Source organism: Hippocampus zosterae, chromosome 7 (assembly GCF_025434085.1).
Source record: "Hippocampus zosterae strain Florida chromosome 7, ASM2543408v3, whole genome shotgun sequence".
Lineage (NCBI taxonomy): Eukaryota > Metazoa > Chordata > Actinopteri > Syngnathiformes > Syngnathidae > Hippocampus > Hippocampus zosterae.
In genome coordinates this window covers 23,500,245-23,526,570 of record NC_067457.1, presented here as the reverse complement: position 1 = coordinate 23,526,570, position 26,326 = coordinate 23,500,245, and the positions used below count along the sequence as shown (strand labels likewise).

General features: G+C 45.0%; 2 protein-coding genes across 5 annotated transcripts in view; one reads left to right on the top strand and one right to left on the bottom strand.

Moving 5' to 3' along the window:
• elp2 (elongator acetyltransferase complex subunit 2) overlaps positions 1-10,077 on the top strand; it is a 28,076-nt gene extending 17,999 nt beyond the window's left edge. Inside the window, exons 11-21 of the mRNA XM_052070585.1 lie at positions 5,669-5,797; positions 6,308-6,655; positions 6,738-6,807; positions 6,885-6,980; positions 7,291-7,348; positions 7,997-8,069; positions 8,739-8,922; positions 9,114-9,235; positions 9,304-9,446; positions 9,577-9,690; positions 9,831-10,077. Of these exons, the coding sequence (XP_051926545.1) occupies positions 5,669-5,797; positions 6,308-6,655; positions 6,738-6,807; positions 6,885-6,980; positions 7,291-7,348; positions 7,997-8,069; positions 8,739-8,922; positions 9,114-9,235; positions 9,304-9,446; positions 9,577-9,690; positions 9,831-9,981 (1,488 nt within the window). The 3' untranslated portion in view covers positions 9,982-10,077. The remainder of the gene's footprint in view (positions 1-5,668; positions 5,798-6,307; positions 6,656-6,737; positions 6,808-6,884; positions 6,981-7,290; positions 7,349-7,996; positions 8,070-8,738; positions 8,923-9,113; positions 9,236-9,303; positions 9,447-9,576; positions 9,691-9,830) is intronic.
• A 542-nt stretch (positions 10,078-10,619) lies between these two features.
• gabbr2 (gamma-aminobutyric acid (GABA) B receptor, 2) overlaps positions 10,620-26,326 on the bottom strand; it is a 91,234-nt gene continuing 75,527 nt past the window's right edge. For 2 of the 4 annotated variants that reach the window (XM_052070580.1, XM_052070577.1), the window contains 6 exons: positions 17,344-17,454; positions 17,048-17,272; positions 16,800-16,982; positions 16,240-16,369; positions 15,271-15,439; positions 10,620-14,128 (listed from right to left, as the gene is read on the bottom strand). In XM_052070580.1, the coding sequence (XP_051926540.1) occupies positions 13,963-14,128; positions 15,271-15,439; positions 16,240-16,369; positions 16,800-16,982; positions 17,048-17,272; positions 17,344-17,454 (984 nt within the window). In that variant the 3' untranslated portion in view covers positions 10,620-13,962. The remainder of the gene's footprint in view (positions 14,129-15,270; positions 15,440-16,239; positions 16,370-16,799; positions 16,983-17,047; positions 17,273-17,343; positions 17,455-26,326) is intronic. The other 2 variants (XR_007963156.1, XM_052070579.1) reach the window with 2 other exon arrangements.

Genomic DNA, 26,326 nt, shown 5'->3' with positions numbered 1-26,326 from the left:
TTTCAAATTCTGATTAGAGTCGGCATACTTGAAACATGCAATATTCCACAGTATTTAAGTTTGAGTCATTCGTGTGGACATGCAGCAAGGTCATGAGCAATATTTCTTCTAATTTTCCATTTGTAATAGCATTCACACAAACTGCCTGAGTATTACTTGGACCACGGTGAGCAAAATCAAACAAGCGTTACACCTGTCTAAAACCTGAGATCACAAGTTACATGAAGCAGATATGTTACAAAACAAGCAAAAATCAAACCACTGAATAGAGAGTTGTTACATATATACCAGCCCTCATTCATTACTTTTATTTTAGCATGGGTCTTTTCAAGAATAATCAAGTCTCAATACAACCTGTAGCAATATGGTCCCACACTGCCTACTCATTAATCATGGAAAGCATGTCATTTAGTTAAACACAAACATTTCTAGTCTCCTGTCCACCGAAAAGTGTGAAAGAGGTTTAAACAAACAAAGAGGCTCATTTAAGGGGCTCGTAAACTATGTCCACATATGGTTTTCGTGAATTAAGCGGTCTCAAGGGGTGTTCACACGGCAAAATTTGGTCCGGTGCTACACCGGGGCTGCCCCAGTAGAGCGTTCACGCGTGCAAATTAGCTCCGGCGTAGCCCCGGAAAACAGCTTACACCGGACCAAATTTGATCCACCACAGGGAGGTGGTTTAAAAATTTGCTCCGGAGCAAAAGCTCGTTTGCGCAGCAGCACCGATGTAAATTTGCACGTGTGAACGCAACTGGGTTAAATTTGCTCCAGAGCAAATGCTTGTGAAGAGTTTACGTACGGCGAGAATGCGTTGCTTTCACGCTCTGTCGGACTGCATGTGTTTGTTTAATAACGACACAAGACTTAGCTGGTAAGATCTTTCCTTTTGTAGGAGACTGGACTGTCTCGGAGTTGTTTGTGTAGTTTGTTCCTTTGTTGTGTGCTCACAACCCCCCACCCCCATATAATTTATTTTGTGATTTCCTCTCTGATTTTCTGTTTGGCGCATTACGTGTTTGCTTTTCTGAGTGTCATTGAAGTCATTGTTGATTTGCGTTTTTCGGGGGCGGTCACTCTCGAGCAGAAGGCACGGAGACCGAGAAGGAGAAGGACGTGCCTGTCCAGTAGTCCTTGAGTTGTGTATACGTTTAAAAAAAACAACAACACGACAGCTCATTTGTTTTCTGTCGTTTTGCTCCGCTGCAGAAACTGCCGTTTGAACGCAAGTGGGGCTGCACGACGCTGTGCCGGTGCTGACATGCTCAGCGGCTTTGTTCGTGTGAACGCCCCACACATTTTGCTGCGGTGCAAAATATATCGCAACAAAATACATCGGTGCAGGGCCGGAGCAAATGTGTGCCGTGTGAACACCCCTTCAATGTTGCCTGCAGCTGCGCGTTGTGCGCGCCAGCATCACCGTGTGCGGCTGGGAGCACGAGAGCTACGCAAAATTGCTCACGAGCACAATTTAGAGGGAACATTGGTCATACGGACATTTGGCGACTGATTCACAGCCTCTTCTAAGGAAAACCATGCCTGCAAGCTGAATTCTCGCAGTATTTGTGAATTCACACCAACTCCAGAATCCATCCAATAAAATAAAAATATGTGCCATCCTATTGTCAATCCCCATGATAAGTTATTTTATGATAAGATATTTGATTAATTCGGCTTGATGCACTCAGCAGGAGTTGGCCACCATGTGCAAACACGATGCCGTCTCTCAACGGCTTTCAATTCTCGCACACATTTTATTCATAAACTCCTGTATGTAAGTGTTCTGCCCACAGTAAAAGTTTCGGGCCATTTCATTAATAGAAATCGTGTTTAGAATATTCATTTAGTTATCGCGGTGCATTGTGGGTAGCAGACGCCGTGCTGGTAGCAGACTAATCGTTCCAGAAAGCCCGATTGTGGTCGTTGCAACTGGTCCTCCTGAGTTATATTCCTTTCGTTTCACCTTCGAAAGCAATGGCTGTAAGTCTGCTTGTGCTTAGAATTATTTAGAAATGTGTTTCGGAGATCGTTTTTCTTCAATTGTTGTCATTGAAACTCGCTAGCTCAGAGTACAGTACTGCTAACGACATAGCGATGATGCTAAATGAATGCTAACAACATAGCGACGATGCTAGGTCGGTGCTAGCGAGCTAATTAGCATTTGAAAGAATCGCGAAAACGCCTTGTTTATCGTTGTTTGTCACACTTCGAGCTGCATTTATGTCTTTGTTTAGTACCAGATGATTTGTGTTGTATTTATGTACACGAGGTTAGTGTTTAAATCTGTTCATTTCAGTTTCACTGTACATTTCATTGAGCTGATGTCACAGTTGTTCACTGTATGTGTACACATTGAAGAGATATGTCAGATCGTTTTAAAGTGCTATTTTCTTTGTCCAATTGTAATGGTCAGACAGTTTAAAATTATGCTAAATGCAACGTTTATTTGTGCCTCAACAAAAACAACTGATGAAAAGTGGCTTTAACGAGCCTCGAACCTCTCTTTTGTGATGTAATACATTTTTCTACTTGTTTAAGTACAGTACTTTTGGATCTAGACAATGTAAAATGTAATGTAGACAAGAAAAAAATTCTATGTCCCTTCATTGCGTTCTATTGAATACAATTAAAGTTTTGCAAAAATGATGGTGGATTTTGGGTAGGACTGAGGCTTTACTTAATTTGGGTACTGTTATTAATTGCATTTCCAATTTTAATCGGATACATTTAACCAAATCACATGGAAATAATAGGAGTCCAACACAAACTCAGAACAAACACATTCAATAAAATACATTCCTCACAAAAAAATTGAATTCACATAACTTGTAAAGGTCTTTGAAAAACAAACAAAAAAAGCTATGATGGCCAGTCCCTCCCACCCCCTCCAGCCCGCCCTGACAGCACTTGGTAGCTCCTTCAGCCAGAGACTGTTACACCCGCGCTGCAAGAAGGAGAGATACCGACGCTCGTTCCTACCGACTGCTGTCAGGCTGATGAATAAAAAATAACAATCATAATAATAATAATAATAATTAAATGATGTGAAGGAAAATTGTAAATAGTACTGCGATTTATCCATTTAAGATAAGATAAAATATCCTTTATTCGTCCCACACTGGGGAAATTTACAGCCTCCAGCAGCAAGAATGTATGTAGAAAGAAGAAAGAGAAAAAAACAACAAACATCTTTCAATTAAATGCAATATGAACACAAAATAATAATTTTTATCCATTTGTGGATAAAATGGATAAAAATAATAATTTTTATCCATTTGTGTGAGAAATAGTTATTTAAGATAAGATATCCTTTATTCGTCCCACACTGGGGAAATTTACAGCCTCCAGCAGCAAGAATGTATGTAGAAAGAAGAAAGAGAAAAAAACAACAAACATCTTTCAATTAAATGCAATATGAACACAAAATAATAATTTTTATCCATTTGTGGATAAAATGGATAAAAATAATAATTTTTATCCATTTGTGTTCATATTGTATTTAATTGAAAGATGTTTGTTTTTTTTTCTTTCTCCTTTCTTCTTTCTACATACATTCTTGCTGCTGGAGGCTGTAAATTTCCCCATTGTGGGACGAATAAAGGATATCTTATCTTAAATAACTATTTCTCAAGGTGGCTCTTCAAAGAGCAGCAAGGGGATTTGTCATTTATAATTTTGGTCCAGTACCAAATTTCGACACTAGTTGAAGTAGAGAGCAAAAAGTGTGAAATTGTTGCAGTACCAAATTTTGACACGAGCTGCAGTAGAGAGCAAAAAGTGTGAAGTTGGTGCAGTACTGAATTTCGACAGAAGCTGCAGTAGAGAGCAAAAAGGGTGTGAATTCCCGGCGAAAAATTCTCAACATGGACCCATTCTGGGGACCTTTGGGGAAAAGCACAGGGTACCCGTTTTGGACACTTTGGAGTTGATTTAGAGGGTGTCAAAGTGAGGACCGGCCAAAATGTCCTCACTTCGTCAAAATGTCCTCACTCCGTTGGTTAAAAACTCACGCCGGTCCTCACAATGTAGTGAGTACAAGAACACACACACACACACACACACACACACACACACACACACACACGGTAGTAGTGGCTTGAATGCTTTTGATCCTCTCCAATCATCTTCCTTTCTCCCCGTCTGTCGCTTTTTCTTTCGCCGTCTGTTCTTGTCTTCCCTTACTTTCTTCTCCCTTTGTCCCCCCCCTTATGCTCGTCCTCTTGCCCCTCTTTGTGCCCCCCACCCTCCTCCGCGAACTCAGCTCACGACATCTGCCGCTATGCCGCTGCAGGGCTAAATTTAACATTAGCTTGGACAACAAAGGAGGAAAGCACTCTCGCCGCCATCTGCGCCACGCAGCTTCCTTTTTTTTCACATGATGTCAATTTGCATCCTCACGTCAACCCCTTACGCTACAGTTTTTTTTTGCCGCAGCCCGCAGTCTCCTCTCGGATTAAAATTTGTAGGATTGAATATTTCAATGAGTGCCCTGGTACGGGTGAATGAAGCACCATCGCATCGCAGGTTGCTCAATGTTTTAGCATTGATACATCATCGAGGAAGGTGATTGGATGACGCCGACCCGCCGTCTCTTGCCCAATAACATTTGGGCACCGTTAAATTTCAATGAAATAGTTCCAATGTTCCTTCGCCGGGAAATGGTTGACCATTGTGACATCATCCAGAGAGAGATGACTGGATAGCAGCCACTCGTCTCTTGACCAATCACGTTTGCGTCCCTTCAATTTCAAAAGAACCCAGGGAGCGATTAGCACCCCAAGCGACGCGCAAAGCCAGTCGGCGGGCAAGAAAATCATTATGTGGCCGTTTGAAGTTCAGTCAGGTGTGAATCATCTTTATGCCTCTTTTTATATATCTGCGTCAAACGCACACGCGCGCTCCTCAAACAAGAGCCAAACGCTTTGAACCGACTGGTGCTTCGTCTACACAGGAAGCTTAACCTCACATACGCACACACTCGAGCGCGCATCAAAGGCGGGCTGGGGAATTGAACTTGGAATTAGCATTTTGTCTCTTTTACAAGCGCAGGCTCATAAAAGGCCTCGGCTCTTGGGTGTTCTCCCCCCCCCCCCATCTCGCTTGTGTCTTGGAGATTTTGAAATGCGTTGGGTCGCCCTTAGCGATATGAGCTAACGGCGCTAACGAGGTGTGGCGCTAATTAACACAGACTGGCCAAGGCGGGATGCGGGGACACCCGGCGGCCTTGTTGTATGTGTGTGTGTGCTCAGTTTAAATTGAGACGGGCCCCTGCTGTTGTCCTGTTAGCTCGTGTTTTTTTTTTTACAATTTTTTTTTTTTTAACGCGACATATTTAAGCTAGTTATGAAACTGATGAATACCAATATGCAGCACTTTTTGTGTGTGTCTACAGCACATTTGGGAATTTAAATATTTTTTGGGGAATATTAGCCTGAGTTTGAAGTTAGCCACTGTAATACTTGACGACATAAAAACTAAAAGCGAAACCGTAAATGCGGAGGGAACAGGAACAGCTAATCTGCTCATTAGCTCGCATGCTACATGCTAGTCCCATTTGCATCGTTTTGGTCAAATGCTTTGTCATAACAAGTTATACTTCCTGTTTTGTGGCTATCATGGCACCATTTCTTCAAGTGTTTTATCTCGATTTTTTTTTTTTCGCCGCCAGGTACGTGTCGGGGAGGTGGGCGGCAACACGCTCGGCTTCTACGGTTGCCAGATGAGTCCGGATGCTTGCGTGATCCTGGCTCACGCCTTTCACGGTGCGCTCCACTTGTGGAGGAAGGACACCGGCTCGGTACGTACCTGCCCCCCACCCCCCACCCCCCTTCTTGTAAATGCCGCAAGTATTCACGTATTCTCGTCTTTTTTTTTCCTTTTTTGGTCTATTTTGTAACAGTAATTTTGCTACTTTTTTCAATAGTTTGATTCGACCACAGATTTTTTTATACAGTATATATATTTTTTATTGCAATGCTATTTTGAATACTTTTTACCACCGCTATAATTTAATTTTTATTTTTTTACCAAATGCTATTTTTTCAATATATTTTTTGTACAGATGCTTCTTTTCAATACTTTTTACTTAATATCCAATTTTTTTTAAACGCAGCATTACGAGTCATTTTGCATACGGCGCAGCTCGCTCACCGTCACATTTTCAGCGATGGTCCCAAAACTAAAGTTGGTCTCGGTTGTTGAACTTCTCACTCGGATGGACGGGCAGATGCCGCCGACACAAATTTGGAGCACAGACGTTCAAAAGACCATTTTGCATTCATACGTCACCTTGAACGTGACTTGGCAGGGTGAGTGGAGGCCCGACGTGGCGCTGTCGGGCCACTTCAACGCGGTCCAGGACCTGAGCTGGGACCCCGAGGGCGAGTTCGTCATCAGCGTGAGCTCGGACCAGACCACCCGCCTCTTCACGCCGTGGAGGACCGAGCCGGCGGGCCGGCCGAGTCCCACGTGGCACGAAGTGGCGCGGCCGCAGATCCACGGCTACGACATGCAGTGCCTGGCCGCGCTGGGCCGCTTCCGCTTCGTGTCGGGCGCCGACGAAAAGGTCCTGCGTGTTTTCCAGGCGCCGCGCAATTTCGTGGAGAACTTTGCCAACATTTCCGGGATGTCCAGGGAGGAGCTGCTGGCGTCAGGCGTAAGGATCTCACCGCGCTCTCTCGAGAATGTACCGTCTCGTACTAGGCAGGCCGGACTTATCCATGCTCCCTTCTCGGCAGGACTGCGCCCAACTGCCCGAAGGCGCCAGCACGCCTGCATTGGGATTGTCCAACAAGGCCGTCTTTCAAGGTCCACTTTCAAGGCCATGGTGTCTTTGGCTCATTTCTGCTCAGGTCAGCCTAAAGCATCTTCGATTCCATTGACAGGTGACCCTGCGGCATCAAACAAAGGCGGCGAGGAGAAGTTCAGCGGCGTCTCCGACCAATACCGAGAGTCTTACTTCCACCCCATCAACATGACCGGTCCGCTCCTCGCCAACAGATCATGACAAGATAACACAAAACGTCTCCCGCTGCTCCTACTGCCACCATGTGTACTTCTTTTGCTACTAATAGCGCTGTTACTCAATAGTATTCTCATATTCATGCAAGATTAGCGCTAAATTAGCATTACTACTTTTAATAATAATTCTCGTGGTACTGGACACCCCCCCCCCCTCTCCCCCACCCACTCCAACCAAATAAATAGATAAATAAATCGATCAATGACTAGTCTGACTCAAGTCAACTGATGCACTTTTGCGCTTGTGGACGTTTGTGTTCTTGTTTCCAGAACCTCCACCGGAAGATCATCTGCTACAGAACACACTTTGGCCCGAGGTCCAAAAACTGTGAGTCTCCCAACTTTGTATTTTGCAACTAAAGTTTCTCGGTACTTCCCGGAAGGAAAAGGCATCCAATCGCACACGTTTAGCAGCGCAAAGCCGTTAAGTGACACTCGGTGCGGAACCCACAAATCACGTGATGCCAAGTCGAAGCTTTGCAGCCCATCGATTGGTCAATATAGCCGACAGCCAAACCTTGCACGTGTGTGTATCGTCCGCGTGCTTTTTGTTCCCTTTTCCCCAGAAAATGTCACGTCCGTTGAGACGGACCGCGTAGCACATTTTACACGGCCGCCGAATGGACCCAGAAGCTATAACAAAATAAAAATAAAAATAACATTCTCTCGGGCGACATAAAAATGAGTGATGACTTTTCCTCTTTTTAAAGGTTTCCAATCCAACGAAATGGAATTGTTTGTTTTGCTTTGAGCCTTGAGGCTTAATTGCATGTGAAAATAATGCTCTTGCCTCCTTTTCATCAACTCCCCAAGACACACACACACACACAAAACATCCTATTGTTAATTCCATTCACAAGTGTTTTTTTTTTCTATCAACGTGACATACGGTGGCAGTTTGTTGTCTCGCTTTAAGTTGAGTGCATCATTGAGCCCGCAACGTAAACGGCGGCCTGACAAATTGTTCCTTATCCAGGTACGGCCACGGCTTCGAGATGTTCTGCTTGGCGTCCGACAGTGGCGGCACGCTGGTGGCGTCTGCGAGCAAGGTAACGTCGGCGCGTCCATCTTAGCGCTACGGCCAGACAAAGGTGGCAAAAGTTAAGTTCACAAGTTCAGATTCACCTGATTGACCAAATAAAGTTCAAATGTTTTCTTGACATTTTGGTCAGTTTTTTTTTTTTTTTTAAGCTCACAAATTTGGCATTTGAACGGTGGGGGTTGTAGACTTTTTATGTATACTGTAAGTTAAAAACAAACAGCATCTGAAATATACTGAGGTCGAAAAGTCAAAAGCAATTTTGGCTGTCAATTATATCAAGTTATGTAAATTTGTTGAAGTGCAAATCATGGACCAACTAAAGCAATGAAATGCCATCGCGTGTGGGCAAGGGGAGCCACAATTGCAATTCAGTTTCAGCAGGTCAGCCAAATACAAATTCAAAAATGATGACACTAAGGAACTACTGCGGTGGACCACAACTCGCACCCAGACGCTCACACGCAAACTGACAAATTCCAGCTCTTGATGTCCCTCACTAGGCCACGCCCTTTAAAGGCGCACGTTTACTTCTGTACGCACAGTAATAGCACTTTCGAAAACCAATTTCATTCATTATTTATATTCTCTTAATAAACCAGAGTTACAGGGACAGAATCGCAAATGGCGTCCCCCCAGGTCCGGTAGTAGTACCTTTTGTGTTTTTTGTGGGCGGCAGGCATCCAAAGCGGAGCACGCGTCGGTGCTGCTGTGGAGTGCCAGCACGTGGCGCCGGCTGCAGGCGCTGCCGTGCCACGCCCTCACTGTCACGCAGATGGCCTTCTCGCCTGACGCCGCCATGCTGCTGCTGGTCTCCAGAGATCGCACGTGGTCTCTGTGGCAACGACAACAGGCTCATTCAGGTACCGCCCCCACAACTACGGTGCGCCACATCATTTTGAGTCCACGCGATCGAGCGACGATTAGCACTACCGGCACTACGACTACAAATGACACTACTGCTTTATATCACCACCCCCCCCCCACTTTCATTTGTGAATAATGCCGCGACTTGCTGCTTCGCCCGCCTCTGTTTGTTGTTGTGCGCGTGTAGAGCCTCAGTATCGTTTGTACGCGCGCACTACGAAAGACACATCGGTACACAGCCGGATCATCTGGTCATGCGATTGGAGTCCCGACGGCACATATTTTGTGACGTCCAGTCGGGACAAGAAGGTGACTCCCCGTAACATAGTCGGCGCGACGCGGCACACGTCACAGTGCTTACTTGGGATGTATTCCAGGTGCTGGTGTGGGGACCTTGTACAAAGGATAACCGTAGCAACTCTGTCGCTCTTGCTGAGGTGAAGCCGTGCTCCTCCATCTTGGATGTGGGCGATTCTGCTACGGCCGTCACCTTCTGTCCCCAGCTCTGCTCTGACAACGGGTACCTAAAAATTCTATAAAATAATCAGGTGTTAGGGTAAAACTAAAAATTTATGTATTTTTGATTTGTTAAACTAAAGTGCTCATTAAAAAAAAAAAAAAAAGATACTCTTCATCTCCTTCCTGCTCAGTTATCTGCTGGCCGTGGGACTGGAGTGCGGTCGGATAATCGTGTACGGGTGGAGGCCCGGCGGAGATCGTGCCGGAGGTCAAGACTGGATCAGATACGGAGAAACAGACCCTTCGTATCCTTCTGCCAGGGTTTTGTCTATCTCTCCATCTCATATTCAATCTTTCTGTCCTCCCCGTAGCAGCGCGTTACAGTCCTCTGCTTGTACCCGCGTGCACTTGCGTCGTTTTACCTTCACCATGCGCCGTCCAACAGACAAAGTCACACTCTGGCCATCAAAAGGTTGCGCTGGAGGCCCCGCGCGGGCCGGGCGGGGGTCCCGGAGGAGCGTGCCTGGCTGCAGCTGGCCAGCGCCGGCGCCGACCACGCTGTCAAGATCTTTGACATCAACACAGAGGCTCTATAGCGCCACCTGTTGCCGTCCTTTTGCACAAATAACTATAACAAACCATGTTTTTGTTTTTTTTAATTTATACTGACCAATAAACAACAATTTTTTGTATGATTCTGTGCAGTCAGTCAACAGCAGAGGAGGCTTTGTGTTTAACCATACGGGTTGCAAAATCCGTGATTTTCACCAAACTGAGGGTACTTTAAGGGGGGGGGGGGGGTCCTGCCCCAAGTGGAGGAGTTTCCTCTGAAGGGTTTCCGGGCTCTCCCCTGACAGAAATAAGGTGAGAAGCTCCGTCACCCGGGAGGGACTCAAAAGTCGAGCTGCTGCTCCTCTGCATTGAGGAGCCAGATGAGGTGGCTCAGGCAACTAATTAGGATGCCTCCTGGACACGTCCCTGCTGAGGTGTTGGGAGGGTATGGGAGGAGGCCCAGAGGACGACCCAGGACATCGTGGAGAGAAAGACGATGACTCCTAGCTGGCTTGGAAACGCCGCGGATTCCTATGGGATGAGCTAGACGAAGTGGCTAGGGAGAGGTACGGCTGGATTTCTCAACCCGGGTGGCATATTAATGCTTGGATGCCCTTGAAGGTTCCTAGAGGAAAAGATGTCTGGAATGTGCAGTGTTTAAAAAAAAAAAAAACAGGACTCCTTTCTGTCACTTTCAGTCTCACTTTATTCAACAATGATGTGAAACGTAAAAGGCTGTCCAGAACATTCAAACAATAAAAGAATGTTGCTTTTGAAATCCCGCTCACAATTATCAACCTACACTTACCCTCGCACCCACCCATTCCGGAATAACAACTATTGACTCTGACAGAGGAGAAAAAAAAACTAAATAAACAACCATCAGGTGTTCCAAAATGTGATACTTATTTTATACAACGGTTCCATAATGTATACCTCGTCTGTACATAACAGTTACAGATACTGTAAATAAAGGTTTAAAGTAAGACATTGAAAAAAAAAAAAGGAGACAACTTCCAAAGTACCCTGGTGGCATATTTTGTGAAAGAAATGTAAAAATGGTACTTAAAAGATCTCCATATACTTTTTGTTTAAATATATCTATTTATTTTATATATATTCAGATATAAATATCTATATACTGCAGTTCACTCTGTCTGGTAACAGACGCAAGTTGGTGACTTCCATTTTTAATGGATGGGAATATTAATCGTAATAACTTTATTGTTATGAAGTAAAGCACAATCAAAATAACTTTTTTCTCACAAAGAAAATTTATGATGAGTCAAAAATGTTAAGTAGTATTTTTTAAATGAGAATGTTATTGTTTGGAGGGAAGATAGAAGAAAAATTTCAGAACCCTTTAGATTTTTTTTTGAGTGTGGGGGTAATTTAAATGTTTTTCATTTATCGGGAAAAAGATATATTTTTTAATTCTATGACGGAAATGTCTTAACAATTGCTAAAACGTCTTCTTTTTACTCATTAGATTTAAGTCGTGCAATATCTGCACTTTCCCTCGCCCCAAATTTCATTTGAGAATATTTATTTATATTACAGTATACAGAAAACAGCAGGAATCAGTTTTTTTTTTGGTCCTCAAAGTCCTTAAGAAACCAAATTTAGAATTTTGAAACAACTTTTTCCATTGTGGATTTTAGGCTTTAATGTTGGTTGCATTCAGACTTCTTGATCAAGTCAGAACACACCATTTGGCGTCACCTTACTGTGGTGGAGGGCTATGTGTGTCCCAAAGATCCGAGTAGCCAACTTGTTTGGGGGGGGGGGGGGGGGGCTTTAATGGCCCTGGGAGGGTCACCTGTGGCAAACTAGCTGAGGGACAAGACAAAGCAGGGCTAAAAAAAAAACCCAACAACAAAAAAATGCTTATAAGCACAATACATGGAATTCGTTTTCCCTTGCTTGGATGCGGCTCAACCCCCCACACTCCCTCTGGAGTCAGGTCTGGGGGTGGGCCCAAAAAAGCCAACATGGGTCCCCCACAACAAAATTTTATCACAGGGAGTGAAAAGCATTTTCGGAATCCAATTTTAATCTCGTAGCAGCCCCTGCCCCCACCCCCACAAAAAAATCATCTCGTACGAATACACGTCATTATTTTCTGTTAATTGAAAAACCCACAACATTGCCATACGACTCGTCTTTTTCCCATTTTCACTGTGGCTCTCTCAACACATTTTTGAAATCGAAAGACTACAACTGATGGACCCCCCCACCTCTCAAAAAAAAAAGAGAAACAGCAAAAACATGTTACTTGCTCAGAATGGTTTTCTTCTGTCTGCTCACCTGTTATTACAATTCCAAAAGGAGCTTTTTCTTATTTGTTGTTGTTTTAAGTTACTGGGAACGTCGCGAGGACGAGCAGCAGATAATCTGTGTGAAGTCTACATTTGATTTCATGCCATCTTGAAAAACACCCCAACGATTAATCAACAAAGAAAATAATAAAAAAAAACATCCATGGACACCTGTGCTCAAAGGATCAGCAAATTGTACACAATCACGTAGAATGTCACAGAATAGAAAATGTCCGCCTGGATTTTGTTCAGCGTCTCTCTCTCTCTCTCTAAATGGACTCGGCTGGGAAAGGAGTGCTACTTCTGCGCGAGCCTCCCGGAAAGGAGGCGGAGCCGCGCTCTCCCATCTTTGAAAGTTCACTTCCCGCTCCTTTTTCGTTCCCGAGTCAGAACTCGAGTCCAGTTTCTGCTCGCTGAAGGAAAAGAAGGAGTGCACTCCCCCTGCCGTCCCGTTTATGCGTGTGTACGTGCATGTGTGTGTTTGCGCCATGACGACGGTGAGTGTAGAAAGACGAACAGGCACAGCGTTTAAACGGACGCCTTTTACAAAAAAACCCCAAAACAAAACAAACAAAAACTAAAAAAAAAAAACCAAGACACCGATGGTGAAAATCAACACATTTGCTCCAAATAACCGAAACAAGATACAGTTATCTCGACAGAGGCCAGCCGAGTGTGCTTTGACGCTCTGACCCTCTTGGCGCGGAGGGGAAGAAAAAAAACATGGAACTCGGGGATCAATATGATCGCGATAGACAACGTGGAAAATTTCCGCCAGCCTCAAAGGGGTATTTTATAGCTGCTGCAACTTTTAGGGTCCTGGTAGAATCATCTTCTTGGACAAGTGTGACTTTTGGACTTTTTTTTTTTTTTTTGCATTGTTTTGCTTGCAAAATGACAAATTTATTCCCGGAAATGTTGAGTCTCACTCAGAATTTTGTACGATGACTTTGTGTCGTAGTCCGCATTTCTATTGTGACAATTCACACATTGTCGAAATATCAGAGCATATATTTGTCATGAAATAATGGATATTTTGTCCAATTTATAACTGGAATGATTCTAAATTTGTCTTGTGACCAGAATTGTCAGATTACGACACGGAGGCGGGGCCAGCACTTTTACACGGTGCCATAACCATCCGAGAATCCAAATACCCAAAGTCGAAAATATCGTGATCAAAATGAGGAAAGTCGTCATTTTGCAAGTAGAATTTTGTCACGTGGCTCCAATCTACACGATCAACTTCTACTCGTAATGCTTGTGAATGTGTCACACGCCGCACCTGGTTGCTTTCCGCACGCCGGACCAACGCCGTCGAACGTCCACGGAATCTCGAAACGATATTTACAAACGTCACAAATTCGAAAGAGCTGCGGCGTAGGGGTTGGGGTGGTGGGGGGGGGGGTGGTGGAGGGGGGGCGAGGCAAGAGACGGCCTAACCCTTAAGGCTACGCTGTGGTCGCCGTCGTGGGTGTTTGGCGGCTTTGCTTAACTGCCCGCCACGTTCTGCGGGGAGGCGCGAAAGAGCGTCGCTCTCTTCCGCGCGGATGCTCGCAGTCAAGTCTGCTGTTAGAAACGACACCTAACACACAAAAAGACAGCTGTGTGCATGTGTGTGAGTGTGTGTGTGTGTGTGTGTGTGTGTGTGTGTGTGTGTGTGTGTGTGTATACTGGAAGGGTGAAGGCGCGGTCAGTCGGCGTGTCTCACAGGCCCGACACCATGACCCGGTAGGAGGGCGGCATGTGTCTGTGGCGCGGGCTGGATCCGGGGCTGTCGGTGGGGCTGGTGCAGCTGGCGTCCACGCCGCCTATGGATGGGAGGTAGGCGTGGTGCAGGATGGGCAGCTGCAGGGACAGCCGGCGCTGGATGCTGTGGACGCAAAAGCCACAAAAAATTTAAAATTCAAATAAAAACAAACTAAACACACATCTTGCCGATGATGCCGTTACATAAGTGTACACCCCCGCCCATTCGGTAAATTACTTTTTGTGCCCACATACAGTATTTAATCTCTTCCCCAAAAATATTTCAATTTGTTTTTTTTGGGGTAATATTGTTAAAAACATAATAATTCTGGTTTTGTACACAGAATTTTTCGCCAAATTTTACATTTCATTAAATTGTGTAAAATTGTAATTCTTTTTAAAAAAACTTTGTTGTACTTTTTTCCTCACCAAATTATCAATTCGTACACATAATTTTATTTTCCAGAAAGTTATATATTAATACAGTCAAACGCGGGTTTTCGAACGTCTCTGTTCTCAACCAAATCGGTTTTCGACCAAAAATTTCTAGTTTTTTATGCCTCGGATTACGACCAAAATTCGGTTCTCGAATTAACTGATCACACTTGAATGCACCACTTGACTCGTCTTCCTTACACGAGAAAGTGACGCTTCCTCGTGTCGCAGACGTGTTCAATAAAGTTTTTAAAAGAGCATGGTTTCGGTTTTCGAACGGCCTTCTGGAACGGATTATGGACGAAAACCGAGGTTTGACTGTATTCGTAATCTTGAATAAAAATGTCAGCGACAAATTAGCACTTTAGAATTTCAACTTTTCGACTCTGCAATATTTTGCCTGCCTTGCCAAGGTGTCGAAAAAGCCGTCTCCCTCTTTCTTTTTTCTTTTCCTTCTGCCGGCGCGCAATCAAACATTCATCGGACCCGGGAATAGCTGCCAGTGTTTTGGTCTATTTCCAGCGCCGCCTTACGTAAGCCTCTTCCCGACATTCTACCTGTCAAGCTCGGCGTTTTGGCGAGTGCGCGTGTTGGCGGCGCTTCCGTAAATGATGCATGACGACCATGCGACGCGCTCATGAATTATGAGGAAAAAGAAGCCGAGGCGACGAGTCCGGCGTGCGTGCGAGGCAGCGTGGGCGAGCACCGTTGGTGCGAGGAGCTCTCGCAGGGTTGCTGTTGCCACGGCAACCGCTGAGGAACTGCTACGAGCGCCCCCCCACCCCCACCTAAAAAAGGTGGATATTATTCGGGAGTAGTGGGGCGGCTTACTGTTCAGGGGAGTTGATGTCCTCCAAGGGACCTCTGGTGATTCTGGAAGGATCCATGGAGCCCCACTGGCCCTGAGGCTTCTGCTCCAGGTGGTTCTTCAGCAGGCTCCGGTCGGCGTCTCCACGGCAATACAAAATGGAGGCGGGTTTTAGGAATGGCAGTGGTTGGTCTGCCGCATTCCATTAAAAAAAATTAAAAAAACAAATGCTTTATGCTATCTTAAAGCAATATGTCGCTTTCTTTTAGGGTTTCTTCCAGGGGTGGTTTAGCTTTGTTTTTTTGGGGGTTTTTTTTTGTAAATAAAAGAAACAACTGAGGCAGAAATTTTGGATCAGAAATCAGCAGCCTCACCTTAGTTTTTGTTTTTTTTGGTTGAAGCAAAATTCAGAATTTATAGATTTGGTGTTTTTATATTTAGATTTAGATTTTTTTTTCTTTACTTCTAATGTTTTGGACGATCACAAGTCTCTGCCTTTATTCTTGTAAAATGACTTTTATTTTGGTAACATTTTGACTTACTGACTCGATTATAAATGATATTCATAAAATGTTGACTATTCACAGCATCCCCAAACTTATTTTTGAATGATTTCCGATTTATTTTAACATTACAACTTTGGTTATGATTTTTGTGATTATTATTCTGGGATGATTGATTTTTTATTTCCTTGCAAATTTAAAAGAGTGAAAGTAAAATGTCGCATATTTTTCTTGCAAAATTTAGACTTGAAATTGCAACGGTTACGTCCCTACAAATTTGTCTCGCTATATTCTCAATATATGCTAATATTTGCAATTGTTTCTCGTAATACTGTCATACTCGTATAATTTTATTCTCATATTCGGTTTTGTTGATTTTCCAAAATATTTGCTCATCTGTGTGTGTTTTTGTCCTCCTCAGTTTTCGAAATAGAGAAAAACGCTGCGACTCGCGGTGGTAGACCATCAGGCGAGTGGATGATTCGATACCTTTGCAGTCAGCGAAGTTGCGTATGCTGAGGATGTTGTTGGCATCCGGGTAGTGGTTCTGTTTGATGTACGGCGTCTTTTCCGGGGTGTCCTGCAGCTGCATGGTCACTTCCTCCAGCTCCTTGTCCAACTTTTAGACAAATAGACATAAACAGCCACACCAAAATGTTTGGTCAAGCGCTAATGCCCACGTGGTTCACGTTTGGAAATGTTGCCGTCACGCTTTGCAGGGATGAAAACGTCATTTTGCGGGTGTACTGGAGGCTTCGCATTTGGTGGAAAAAAATCTCGGGCAGGTTTGTCACAGCTTGGTAAGACCTTTTTTGTGGGTCTGATCATGTTCCACCAAATTTCATGTGATTACGTGAAACCGACTTTGGGGTGTGAATGATGAAGAAAATCCTCGTGGGTGCTGTGAACCCCAAATAGCCATTTGGAACATCCCGTCTTCTCATTTCTTGAGACTTTTTTTTTTTTTTGTGGGTCCACGAAACAGTCCCGAGGACGCCTCATAAGAACGCAAAGCATTTTTCCACAAAAGCGCTCGGTCTCCGTCGCACCTCGGTGATCCTCATGCGGAGGCGGTGGTTGTCGGTCTGAAGGCCGTCCAGTCTCGAGGTGTTGGCCTGGTTGACGCTGGTGACCGAGGTGGAGGTCTTGGAGTCCTCCTTCTTCTGGTTCTGCGTGAACTTGAGCCTGCGGTTCTGCGTGGCGGCATCCGGGTTGGTCCTCATGGTGATCAGCTAGGAGAGGGTGACGTGTTAGCCTCTTAGCTAGGCTTCAATGTTTCAAACCTGGGACTAGTCACCTTGGGAACAAAGACCAGGCAGAGCGTGATGGTACTGCAAAAGATGATCACCAGCGCCACGATGCAGAACTGCACGTTGGGCTGGTCTCGGGTGAGGAAGGAGACGGCGGCGCCGATGATGCACATGATGCCGACGTTGTAGACGCTCATGCCGATGTATTTGCTGTCGTTCAGGGCGGGGATGCTGACGTTTCTGGTCTCCCAAGCCAGGAAGCAGCCGAACAACTACGCAAGAGGAAGGCTGTGAGAGAAATGTCGCCTGGAAGCGCCACAGAATGCGCCCGGTGTTGCCGTACCATCAGAAGGCCCTTGTAGGCATAGACGATGCCCAGCCAGATGGTCATGTGGGTGCTCTCGCAGTGCTCCAAGAAGGGACGGATGGCGATGTCTCTGTCGTGAGGGTCCGCCTGCTCCAAAAGCACAAAGGGAGACAATGCGGGAAAATGTGTCAAGTCCAAATACATCCAAAAATGGGCAGACTTCCCGTTTTCGTGATAGTCGCAAGTGAAACTGGCAACGGGGGCTGAATTTTTCATGAAAACTTGTCGAGGGTGTTTCCGACCCAAAGCGACCGCTCTCCACCCGCAACGGCTTTTTAGTCACGTCATCGTGTCTTGAGACCGAAGCGTTTGGGGGAACCCTCGCTTTCCATTCCGCATTCTCCCAAGTGGATTTCAATTAATCCATGAACAAATGACACTAATGGGCGAGAGTAATCTGCAATAACAATGAGATTTACGCCTCCTGGTGTGTTTTGTTTTCATCGCCTCTAATCTCACACGCATATTCCCACTTGCGTTCAGGCACACTTTTGTCTCAAAACAACCTGAAGATGGCATCTTGTGTGCCACAATCTGAGAGGAAATATTTCTTGAGTGGGACAGCGGCAAACTCCAAAAAGCCAGCAGTGACGTAGAAGGTAGAACACATTGGACCAAGACATGAGATGACGCAGAGGTGCGCCAAAAGGGAGCCGTGCAGAAACACAGAAGAAAAATAGTTTCTCTTCTAAATTATTTATACATAAAGAAATGCATTTAGAAATGTTTCATTTTCTGTTCCCATACCACATCAAGGCATGCTCGGATTAGTCTGACATGAGAAAAATTAAATAAAATAAATAACGCCAAGCATGCAAATTCTTTTGCTCCAGCAAAATTTTGAGCAGTTGTGTGTGTCAACATTTTTGTCGGCTCGGTGCTTGTACATCTCGAGTCGGAAAACGCTTTAGGCAAAATAAAGCAATCAATCAAGTTAAATGATAAAATACTGAAGTTTAATAACGTGTCACTCTAATTGTGAAATGTTTTTTTTTTTTACTCTTAAGTGAATTCTCGAGGAACTTAAATGTCTTGAGCATGCGTTTTTTTTTTGTACAATTAATACATCAACCAAGATAAATACATTCAAAAATTGATTTAAGTCACCAAATGTTATGATTTGTTTTTTAAATTATGTGCCATTATGGGCGACAAAGCCAATTTCAGTACGGTGTTCCTCAGGGAAGCCTTTGCAGTCCATGATGATTTTATACACTTTTTTTTTTTTTTTTACACACATGATGGGAGCGATTCACTAAAATTCCAGCCCATTATTCCGAACACCTCATGCACATTCACGTCTTTGTGAGTTTTTATACCGACAATGACGGCGGATTTGTTTGTGTTTTGACTGTGTGCTAAACAGCGTTGCTGCTGCAGATGACACCCCCCCCCCCCAAAAAAAACAAAACGATGAGAGCAAATGAGTTATAACGCTCATTAGACTCGCATGCCTATCGCTGCGCGACAGGCGGGAAATGTCTGGGGAGTTGCCAGGCAACGGGGGGAGGACGGGAGGAAGGCAAAAGGCACCCGTCCACTGTCATTTCTCACGGCATTAGGTCCATGACGGGAGGGCCGCGAGAAGAGTTTAGATGAGCCTGGCGGGGAGTGACAGGAGAAATGGAGGGTGGGATGGAGATGGATGACGGGATAAGAGATCAAGGCGGTGCGGGATATATTGAAGATAGGAGACAAGAATGCGGGCCCAGAGTGGAAATAATGGGCCAGGACGGACCTCCCTCCAAGGCTTATATGCTTAAAAATCAACATCGAATGCTTTTTTTTCTGGGGGCGGGGGGGGGGGGGGTCCTACATTTTTGTTTTTAAGAAATGTTTTTTTTTTAACTCATATTTTTGTGAGATATTTTGGTAGTTTTTGGGCCCACTGTGACTTTGATCATAAATAAAAATGCAAAGCATGTACAGTTAATCTGCATTCAATTGGATCCAACATGAGTTCAGATGTTCGAGTAGCCGTTTTCTGTCATGTTTTTGTTTGTTTGTTTTTTGTACTTCCTCTCTTTTGTGCCTCAAACGGGTCCTAGGTCACATTTATGTCGTTAAAAGTTTTGAAATTAAATGATCTCGGTCACTTTTTCTAATCTCCTAAAACCCTGTCCCATGAACAGGGGTGTGTAGACTTTTTATACGCAATTGGAATACAACGTGGATCAAGTGTGACTACATGACAAAGTCCAGAGGAGGATGTGAAGGAGTCCCTGTCTGGTGCTGCTGCCTTTGCTGCGGCTGTGCCCCCCCCCCCCCCCCCCCCACACTCCTCCCCCCACCTCAGGCCCCAGCTGACCTGACCTACATGCACTTCTTCCACACACCGCAACCGAGCTCGTTACGGTGAGGACTCCGTTCCGCGAATATGCGGTCCAAATTTGCTGACGCACACGATCTGAACTTACCAATGAAAAAAAAAAGACTTAACACACTCAGTTTGCACTGTGATTCTTTTATCACTGTTGTTTGGCATTTTCCTTTGGATCGGAGATGCGAATTGATGAAAACAATTTGATTGATTGAAAATCTGACTCATTTATCAATGTCATGCAGATTCAAGAGAAGGGACGATTTTTTTTTTCAGTGTGAAACTTCTGCTTGGCTTAAGATGAAGCGTAACCAAGATATACGCTCCAAAGGTTTTGTGCACATTTTCTTGCCATCATTTAAAATCATGAGTGGGGAGGTGGGGATGCCCCCGGTCACACTGAGCACATTATTGCCGCTCTTAAGAAACAAATGCAAAAGACATTCAACATGTGAGGGGTTTTTTTTTTCCTTTTTCACTCGGAATCACGACGGCGATGTATTCTTCTTCATGAGACATTGCAGGGTCAATCCTTCTTCCTAATTATGATAAAAGCATCTCTTTGCTTAAATGATTACATTTGAATATCAGGCTCCCCCCACTTTCTTTTCCATGGCAAGGCGCTGTGTAATCCCATTTGAGGACTAATCCCTCTAATAGAAGCGCGGCCCGGCCGACCTTTTACGCGGCTGCTGTGCCGAGTGGCCTGATGAAACGGCGAAAGCTTTTTTTTCCCCCTCTTCTCCGGCTAAGTGGCACACTTGTGGCAAAGGGGCGGCGCAAAGTCGTTTTGACAATGTGGCGACGGGAAAGAAAAAAAAAACCTACCCAAAATGAAAATAAAGTAAAAAAAAAATGTTTTCCACCGTGTACGATTTTAAAAGTGAACCTTCCACTTAGAGATGTACACGACTGCGTAACAAAACCAAAACTAAGTAAAACTAGTCAGTTATAGTTTACCACTGAATAAAAGTACCTACACTTAACCCTTTTATGCACAAATAATGAAAAAATGACAACTGATAAGCTGTCCACTGTAGCAACCGCTGTCCCTTAAGGGGTTAAAGTGACGTATCCCATGATGTTATTTAATTAAAATTAAATTAAACTACCGATATTTAATTAGATGCATACCATGAAACTATAACAAAGTACCACTCGCCTTATTAGATTTTAATTCATTTGGACGTGAATAATAACGGAATGTAATTTGATGCCGTTACATTTTTACACATAAGATATCCTTTATTCGTCCCACACTGGGGAAATTTACAGCCTCCAGCAGCAAGAATGTATGTAGAAAGAAGAAAGAAGAAAGAGAAAACAACAACAAACATCAACAAAAAGGTCATGCCTCGGTTTTCAACCATAATCCGTTCCGGAAGGCTGTTTGAAAATCCGATTTGTTTGAAAACTGAAACCATTCTCTTTAAAAAAAAAAAAAGAAAAAAATCTTTATTGAACATGTCTGCTCACAACGGAACGCTACACGAAGAAGCGACGCTTCCTCGTGTGAGGAAGGCGAGAGGAGTCAAGTGGCGCATTCAAGTGCGCTCAGTTTGGTCGAGAACCGATTTTCGGTCGTAAAATCCGAGGCATAAAAAAACTCGACATTTTTGGTTGAAAACCGATTTGGTCAAGAACAGAGACGTTCGAAAACCGAGGTTTGACTGCATTGTTATCGCTCAAGGTGAAATTCTGCTGTATATCATCACAGAATAATACAACAACAACAACAACAAAATCCACTCACATTTTTTTTGGGGGGGGGGGGTACTGTCAGAATCAATTAAATCCCGCTGTAAGGACAATTTGGTCACAGCTTGTTAAAATGAATCACATCACATGGCAAAATCCCCTAAATTTGGTCAACGGAAGAGACATACCGGGCACGAGAAAAAAACAAAAACAAAAATGTGGCATCGGCAGTAAATTGGCGGCGCAAACACACAAATCAGAAGAAATACGAGCACACATACACGTGTCCAGAGAATGTAGCGTAGCGTAGCTCCCAGGGCTCCAGCATGGAAGTGCCTTAACTGATTTATTAGTAGCTGAACGCGTCATTAGCGTAAGCGGGTAACCCTGAAACGGCTGCGCTCATTTGAATATGTAAATGCCAGGCAGCCCGCTCGGGCTTGCAAGCCGCCGACTGTGGTTTTTTTTTCTTCTTTTTTTTCACGCCCGCCGTTCGTTATCCGCTTTTCCGCAGCGGCGCCTTCCATCTGCACACGTGTCGCGTTAACTGCCCGAGGCCGCGAAGTTGCCGCCATTTGTTTGCTTTGTGTAGCGTCGGCGGGCAAGCTGAGACGCATTTGTGGTGAGGCGTTAAATGCCAGTGAAGTGAAAATACTGCTAATGAGTTTCGGCGGACTGACGGAGATGGCGGGTATTAAAATCCCAGCGCAGGCGGCAAAACATTACGGGCACCGATTCTAAAATTGGTACTGCTAAGATTTACTATTATCAGTTAGTTTTTTGGGTTCTGGGTTACAGTTAAGATTGGAGGAATGTGTCGAAAAAAGATTTTGTTGAAACAAAACGCGAGGAAATGTTTGTACAGTGGCATTGCGGGAGGTTTTGCTAATATGGATTTCGCCGGGTTTTTTTTGTTTTTTGGGTGCTTGAAGACAGCGCTTGGGATTTTGGTGGAACCGAAGGACAAGGCAGCAATCTACACCAAAAATAAAATACCTAGATGGTTCAGTGGTGTTCTGAGTTCGGCCATGATGGGTTCTGCTATCGGTTCAGCCATTATCACGTCTGACAGTCCGGTTGAGGAGGTTCATTTTTGGGGTTGGGTACAGAATTCGACGAATCGGTTTTGGGGTTTGGTGGTAGTTGCTGTTGAGGGATTACTATCGAGATTTAGGCTTATAATTAGGAAATTGGATTGAGAATTCGGGTTCAGGATTCAAGTAACATTTAGGACAGGGGTGGCCAACCCGTGGCTCGCGAGTCGCATGCGGCTCTTTGGCTGGTTCAATGCGGCTCCCAGGACCTCACACGACAAGCGTCGAAAACGCCTCGGCAGTGGCGATGCCACTCAAACAAAGCGCTAACTTCACAGAACGTACTCCGTCAGCCTATCATCAATCCCGTTACCTGATTGACATCGAGGGCAACCAATCATGATGACTGCATCACCGCTCATGCGCAAACAGCGGCGCTAAGCTAGTCAGCGAATTACCTCTGATTTTAAGGCAGGGGTGCCCAATACATCGATCAGAATCGACCGGGAGCCAGCGAACTGATCCCAAGTCGACCGCGAGGGGTGGGAGGAGGAAATGGGTGGGAGAAAAAAAAAAAGATACATTTGTACTTGTGCCACCTCAGCTTCCGTTTCTCCTTGTTGTTCTCATGGCTTTTTGTTCCGTCACGTTTGTGGTCAGGCTGAGTGTAATTAGTGAACACCTCGCGTGGGATGTGGAATGAGATTCGAGGAGGCGTTTCCTCGCAACAAGAACAACAACAAGTCTCAGTCAGCGCGCGGACGCGATACGGCCTCACTCTAGTTTTGGAGTTCTGCGCTGAAGGCTGGAAAAATGACTTCACTGAGGACCTTTATTTGTAAATTTCCCCATTGTGGGACAAATAAAGGATATCTTATCTTATTTCCATCTTCATGACACCGCCTCCCTCGTCGCTGAGGCTCTTACTGTCACATCACGCCGCTTGTAAATGTGAACGGAACATGCCCCGCTCCAAGTGATCTAGGATCACATCTTTAACTCTTCACCTTATTGAAAATCAATGTTTCCGACTTCAGTTGCAAAAAAAATCCAGCCTGCATCATATTCGATGCCTCCCAAGAATCGCCAGTGAAGGGAATCCTCTCCTCCGTCGTCGCGCCGATAAAACATCGTGCTAATTGAGTCCGGGGAGGCAGCCACTGGTTGCCTTGAGCGCTGCGTGGCGGCTGCTTAATTGGCTGTGTTATCCAGCAGCTTCGCCGCCGCGCACTCGACCACGTTAGCGCCCGGGCCTCTTGTTAACTCCTCTGAGGCGGGAGCGGATGAGGTGTTGAACTCAGAAAACCTTTGTCTTCAGAAGCCCGGTACAGTAAACCAAGCGAATAGCCCCCCCGCCCCCTCTTAAAAAGGTGTTTAATTGCTGCACGCCCTTAAAAATGTTTAGAAGTGCCAATGCTAAGATTCACGGCTGTGGATGTTGACATTCATCAACTGGATTCTAGAATATAGGCATCGAGTGTATTTCTCAAAGGGCGGTTGTGGAAGAGGCGACCTGTGGAATTCAGGTTTTCCCAACAACTGTAATGGCTAAAAGATCCCAGTAGATAGCAGCGTTGTATTTTAAGATCAGAGCAACTTTTTAAGACTGACATTAGGCGGTCAATGTTGGTTTGTCACGTCCATTATGAGGAAGGGAAATGCCAACACGTTGGAATTTGGACAAATTTAGGCACCTCGCGATTGAACCGAGTATGTCTACGCATGGTATAAGAGAGTGTGTCGCTGTTATCTACAGTTGTGTTTTGATTTTCATCCAAGTCACAACAATAGAAAAACACAGTCTGCTTGAAATTGTACCACACAAACAATATGTTCTCATGTATTTTCATTCCACACACCATGGAAACATTTACCGGCGATGGTGGAGAAAATAACTGGTTGACGCTCCTTTGGGAGCAGAAACCACAACCGAATGTTTGCTGTCGTTGCAGATCCGACCCGTACAACGGTCAGGATGAATTTCGGACGATTCCTCTTTGCAAAACGGTTTCAGTTCAGCAATGTTCTTGGGATGTCTGGTTGAATTGCTCTCTTCAGGTCATGCCACAGCCTTGGGTTGAGGTCAGGACTCTGTCTGGGCTGTTACAGAAGGCGTATTTTTCTTCTGTTGAAGCCATGCCGTTGTTGATTTACATCGCTCGTCTTCCGTTAAGCTTCAATTGGTGGACAGATGGCATTTAACTTCTTCTGCAAAATGTCTTGGTATACCTTTTTCCTTGGATGATAGCAATCTGTCCAGGCCCTGAGGAAGCAAAGCAGCCCCAAACCAAGATGCCCCCTCCACCATACTTCACAGTTGAGGTGAGGTTTTGATGTACAGTAGGTGAGCCTTGACTTTTTTTTTCCCTCCACACAGAATGTTGTCTGTTCCTTCTAAACAATTCACCTTTGTTCCCATCTTATCTGTCCACAGAATATTTTGCCAGTGGTGACATCCAGGTGATCAGCGTGGAGTGATAGACATCAGAAGATACTTTTGAAACCCTTCCCAGCTTTACGCATGTCAACAATCCTTAACCGTCGGTCTTCTGAGAGCTCTTTTGTGCGAGGCATTGTTCCGATCAGGCAATGCATCTTGGCAATGGCAAATATCAAACTGCCGTGTTTTTATGATAAGGCACCTTCAATCTCGTCCCAATGAAGGTCAGTTGCTGACTTCTGACTCCGATTAGCTCATCAGCCTCGGGGTTCACATATTTTTCCGCCTCGCACAAGTGAATGTTTACATGGTGTTCAATAAAAATACATAAGGACATATATGTGTTCTTATGTGTCATATTAGTTCAAGCAGACTGCGCTCTATTGTTGTGACTTAGATGAAGATCAATTTCTTTAGAAATCCAGGTCATTCCAAAGGGTTCACATACTTTTTTTTTTGCAACCATAGTAAGAAGTTGTGTACCACAGGCATAAAAAGTGCAACGGCCACTGACCCCTGAACACAAGTCGGAGTGCAGAGAGCGGTGGGGGCGGTGTGGGGAATTTTGGACAAACAGTGACAAAGGTGGCGGGTGGCGCGCAGATGCAGTTATGCGATAGGAGCATCGGTGGCCGCCTGAGGGAGCTGACACAACGAGTGCGGCACCGTTGGCTGACAGCCTCGCCAACACCTCTGCACGCACGCACACACACATGCAAGGAAAGCAAGGGTGACTCACACACACTCCCTGGGCCATCTCAGCACATATCTAATGCTCAGAACTGGCAAACACGGCACCTTATGCTGAGGCCACAAGGCGCAGTAAAGCCTTAATACGGTGCGGAATACAGCCCCATGAAATTAGGCTGCGATTTACAGGACACGGGGAGTAAAAATCAGTGCATAAGGGGAAAGCGTTAACTTTCAAAACACCCCACTGCGGGCATGCACAGGCGGTCAGTCAATCAGCTTTGGCTCTGGCTTCGGTCATCCGTCACCGGCGACGGTGAGTGATGCCGCCACCCCTAGAGCATTCTGGCGCGGTCAGAGGAGAAGATATTAGAAGACATTAAAGGTGATGAATTGCATCAGTGTCATCTGTCTTCCAGTTTGGCCGCGTACGCATTTTCCGCCCCTTGAATTCAAAACCAGAACCTCTGACAATGAGGCGTATGCGTCTCCCATGTTGCCCATGCATTTGTTTCATGAGATTGACAGATGCCGAGGCCCAAAATTGGCCCCACTGGGTTGTCGGCATGCTAATAATTTGGCAATTACAGAAGATTTTGTCAAAGACATGATGTACCATATTGTGATATTATTGGAGCCGTTGGAAAAAGTATAAGCACGGCATTGATTCATAACCGCACAGACACACACAGGGATGTCTGTCCATCTCCGTCTATCCATCCGCAGCCTCCCTTGCCGCCACCTCTTATTTCTTTCCCTTTATAACCGTAATGAAGA